The 5,000-nt window shown below is 36.1% G+C and overlaps 1 protein-coding gene across 1 annotated transcript in view; it reads left to right on the forward strand.

Annotated features, from left to right (window-relative positions):
• LOC138017080 (post-GPI attachment to proteins factor 2-like) overlaps positions 1 to 5,000 on the forward strand; it is a 38,474-nt gene that overhangs the window by 20,680 nt on the left and 12,794 nt on the right. The window contains exons 2-3 of the mRNA XM_068864281.1: positions 995 to 1,268; positions 4,205 to 4,311. Of these exons, the coding sequence (XP_068720382.1) occupies positions 995 to 1,268; positions 4,205 to 4,311 (381 nt within the window). The remainder of the gene's footprint in view (positions 1 to 994; positions 1,269 to 4,204; positions 4,312 to 5,000) is intronic.

A 5,000-nucleotide genomic window follows, 5' to 3' on the forward strand; every position in this document is an offset into this window, starting at 1 on the left:
GGATAAGACAAAATTGCTTGTCTTCGGCAGTCGACCGTTAGTCCGCAAGGTTGAAGGCCTTCATCTATCCTTACTGGGTAAAGAACTAACCCCAGCCAAATCAGCAAAGGATCTTGGTGTAATACTCGACCCCAACCTAACGTATGAAGACCATATAACAAAGACCGTTTCAACTTGTATGTCACGACTGGGTCAGATTAACCGAGTCAAGCTTGTGTTGGACAAGGACACCTTAACCATAGTAGTCAATTGTCTAGTATTTAGCAAACTCTTTTACTGCTCCAATGTTTGGAGCAATAGCACCGAGAGTAATCTAGACAAAGTACAAAAAGTACAGAACTTTGCCTGTTGTATAATTAGTGGAGCAAAGAAATTTGACCACATAACACCAGTCCTTAGGGCAATGCAGTGGTTACCTATCAGGCAACAACTCTATTACAGAAATGCTGTAATGGCATTTAACTGCGTGACTGGTTGCGCACCAGATAGTTTAACGGATCAGTTTATTAAACGCTCAGACGTTTCGACACGCACCACAAGAAATTCACAGAAACTTCAGATTCCCTTCCTTAAATCTGCAACTGGACAGAGATCCTTTTACTACAGGACTGTAAAGATCTGGAATGCGCTGGATCCCTTGCTTAAATTAAGTAGAACATTACAAGAATTTAAACGAAAATTAAAGAGCATTTTATTAAAAGATTTCATGGACAGTACAACGTAACCTAATTATGTAACTTATCATATAGACTTGATTACATTGCTTTTGTAGATAGTAAATAATTTTTAATTTTACTTTATTTTTATCCCTTAGCATGTATTCTCTGAAAAGCCTTTTTGGGACGAGAATAAAGATTGTATGTATGTATGTATGTATGTATGTATGTATGTATGTATGTATGTATGTATGTATGTACAACAAAAAAAGAGAACGTGAATGTGATATAACGTTAATACCTTTAAACTTTTTCCTCATTAATTATTATTGTTTTAGGTTGCAAACTACGTACCATCCATAAGTGCTGCAATAGGTGGATATATGCCTGAGAAGTTTATCTGGAATATTGGAATAGCTTTGCATTGTCTACCACGAATAACATTATTTCCTGCTGCATTTCATAAATATTACAGAAGTACCAGCGCTGGGCGACAATACAACTTAACAACATGGTGGTTTTGGATACTCAATCTAGCTGCTTATATTGTGCAAGTAGTGGAGAATGGGGCCCTTTTAACACTGACTTTCATTTCATTTTCTGAAAATTTTGGTAAGTTAAGGAGGCTCGAAATAGTTTCTCCTGTTTTCAAACAAACAAACATATTCTGTCCTTAGATACAGTTATGGTAATCATATGAAGACGAAATTTGGCCTGGGTATTCAGTACCCATCGTGGATTTCTCACATTATTTCTTCCACAATAACGTTAACATGGCAACGATATTAGGCATTTCTTTGAGCGTCTAAATCAACATATGTTGACGTCTATTTTGAAGAAAAGGGACGGTAAATTTTCCCATTCAGCATTACCAGGTAATGTTAGAAATACATCAAAATCTGTAGGCCAGTTTTTCTTAAAAAATCGGGTTTTTTGAAATGAGTCTCTAATTTTTTTTTTTTTTTACAAGCATAATTTTTTTTTTTAATTTGAAAGACAAACGTTATAAATTAATCAAAACTACATGTAACATGAAAAAAATGAAAAAAATTCACCGTCCGGAAGCAGAGATATAAACGAGTAAGGAAAAATGAGGGGGTTACAAGTTACAAGTAGATCAGCATTTACGCATGCGGACCCGCTCATTTGAGTCCGCGAGTGAGTGGAGCTACAGGCCAACACAAGCGGATTTAAGTGACCATTAAAGTGTTTGTGTATAATTTTCGTAGTTTTTGTGAATAGGAGATATCTTTTTACTGTGCTTTTGTAATTTTGATCACATGTTGAGTTTTACTTGCAGTGAATTTGAATTAATAAGGTCCCTTTGACGGATAACATATATTTTGAGATGCTATTAGCTATTCAAATCGATTATGTACATGTATATGTTTGTTATAGTTGTGTTTATTTATTTAATATCACAATGTACAGTTGTAGGTACATATAAAAAAAATGTCAGTGAGGTACAAATCATTACAAACATAATGAGTGGCAAGTGGACCTTTCTTTTGCGATTGCAGGTTTTTACTTTAATAATAGTTAATACTGCTATCAGAGGTTTTTCCTATGGTACAATTGTATTGATTAAGCAGTTTTCCATTCTGTTTTGTCAAACAAGTTCAACTGCTGGACCTCCCATGGTTGTTGTTGTTGTTTTTTTTTTGTTTTGTTTTTTTTTGGGGGGGGGGGGGTGATTAACATTTTGATATTATAGTCTACAACAACAATCAAAGTAACGTGATTATAAACCCCAGTTATTTTCAGGCTAGTACAAAACACTGACCCCCTCTAAAATTAATGGGAAAGGATGCTGGAAGAGATTTACCATTGATTCAACCCTTTTTATGTCAAATGACAATACTCTAGTTGCAACTTTAATAATACAACTTCGTTTCCAGGACCTCTCCCTTGGCTTCTGCTCTGGGGTGAGACAAGCCAGGGGAGAGGTCCTGAAGATGAGGTTGATTTCCCCTATTATTTCCCCTAATATTAGCTGTCTTGAGGAAACCAACCTGCCATTATTTTTTTTTTCCATGCACCTTTTTTTTATGTGAGCAGCTGCATCGTGACTGTCTCATTTCTACAAACATCTACAGGCCTGACTGAGGAATGTAAGAACTCGTATATGCAGTCATTCATCATTTTAGCCTCTGCTACCACTAATATTCCATATTAAAATTAAGGGAGCCTTACACATTAAACCTGCTTTACATTGAGCACATTATTTTTGTCTCATTTGTTTAAAATGTTTGGCTGCACATGTTCTAATGTATAATGTTGTGCACTAATGAATATATAGAGATTACTTCATGGAAAATGCGCGCGTACGATTTTTATTCACAAGTTGAGTATTATCAGAAAACGAACGAGTGAGCGCAGCGATCGAGTGAGTTTTCTGATAGGAAACAACGAGTGAATAAAAATCGTATGCGCGCATTTTCCATGCTGTAATGTGTTTATTTCATAGCTGGTACTGAGGTTTTTTTCGTGGTAGTGTTTGATAGACAAATTTATTTCGCACAAATGGAGAGTGGGTGACAAAACAATAAACAAAGGTTTAAAATCGCCCAACCGACAATTTATGTAATAAAATTTAGAGCACTTACTGTGTTTCAGATATTCCAAAGTAGTCCAACGTGAAGAGTGTTTTTAGTTCGTTGCTTGTCAAAGCTACTGGCGTTTTGGGTTTATTTCCCTTTGCTTGCTTCTTTAGTTGTTTTTGTTTGGACTAAAGAACCTCCCTGGTTTTCTCAAATATCAGGTACTCTTTCTTTATGCTTGCGGAATAGCCCATTTTCTTCAGTTGTCATTCGAAGCTAGCAACTAAACTTCGAAGGAAAGTAAGCTCGTATTCATTGCCGTCTTTAGTGCGGACGGAGATGATAAATTGGTTGATGTATTTAGTATTCATTCTGCTCAACTGCTGGAATAACTTCCATTTTGCTGTCTACGACCTTCGTTTTCAAAAGTCGTTTAAGCAATCATAAATCTCGTTCAGTTTTTTGAGCGGCATTTCTGTTTTCTTGTTCTAAAATAACCTTCCCTCGGCCATTTTTCAAAGCGCGCGGTTTTTGTGCAGTGGCTGTAGGATGAAGTTCCATTCGATACGGTACGTTCATTCATCACTGGTGAAATTTCGTCGTTCGCGTTGCTGATTGGACGAACGATATTTCTTCACAGTTCGTGTTCCTGATTGGCTACATTTAGAATCAGTACGAATTTTATTCACTACGATTTTCATGGATAAATCTCACTACCTATGCAATAAACTATATTATATTATTCATGTTATGTATTTTATTCCATGTGTCATCTGTTGTTTAAAAACTTGTATATTGCATGTAACGTAATAATCAAATTCACTCTGACAATGTAACTGACAGTTGCTTCCGTCGAAACATGTTTTCAAAACACTATAATATTAAACTGTGTTGCTTTCTTCTTAGAACATATTACTGTCTGGGTGTAGAAAATTTGTGTAGGTAGGCATCTACTTCTTGCAGTAATTCAATTATTGAAATTATCTATTTCTTTTTCTTTTTTTTTAGCCATACATGAAATTTCATTGATGGTATTTATGGTCTCTTCCATGCTTTACATGTTTATTTCTTGCATTCTGTTGAAGCTTATTGCAGCGAAACCTATGACAATTGAGGTATTTGGCATGATGTAAATGCAATCTACATGTATTACTGTGATGATTTGAGAAGTTTTTGTTGCTCTAATGTACTGACATGTATCAAATTAAATGAGTTGATAGTATAATTTTGTTGAACCATAGTTGAACTCAGATGAGTTTGGACAATGTGCGAGGCACGCGAGGCATGCAAGCCAAGGGTGCAAGGCATGCGAGCCATGACTGCGAGTCATGCCAGCCAACTTGATGGCAAGTCAACATGCAAATCACACAGTTATTGAAAGCTAACCGTTTTAAAATGGGTGCTTAGACTTAATGCGCTACTTTAAATGGGTCCTTAGACTCAAATGCAGAATTTGCATCGCTTGCATGACTCGCTGACTCGCAGATTGTCCAGCCCTAACTCAGATTAAGAGCATAGTTTATAGATACTTTTGCAAAATAAGGAAGTCTACCAGTTGCTCAGTTGGTTGAGCATAAAGTTCAAACCAGTTGGTCGAACCAACATTCATGGTCTTAAAAAGTGCTGTCTTTGTAATTTCTTCTGCAAAATGGTTCTGAGATAAGGGCTATAAACCCCAGGCCCCATCTCACATTAACCTTCCTGTTAATTAGCCAGTATCTAAAATATCATAATACTCTTTGTTTGTCCGTCCAAAATTTTGCATAACCATTGTTTCCAGTTCCTCTTAGGACCAATATGAGTC

Source organism: Montipora capricornis, chromosome 9, assembly GCF_036669925.1.
Source record: "Montipora capricornis isolate CH-2021 chromosome 9, ASM3666992v2, whole genome shotgun sequence".
Classification (NCBI taxonomy): domain Eukaryota; kingdom Metazoa; phylum Cnidaria; class Anthozoa; order Scleractinia; family Acroporidae; genus Montipora; species Montipora capricornis.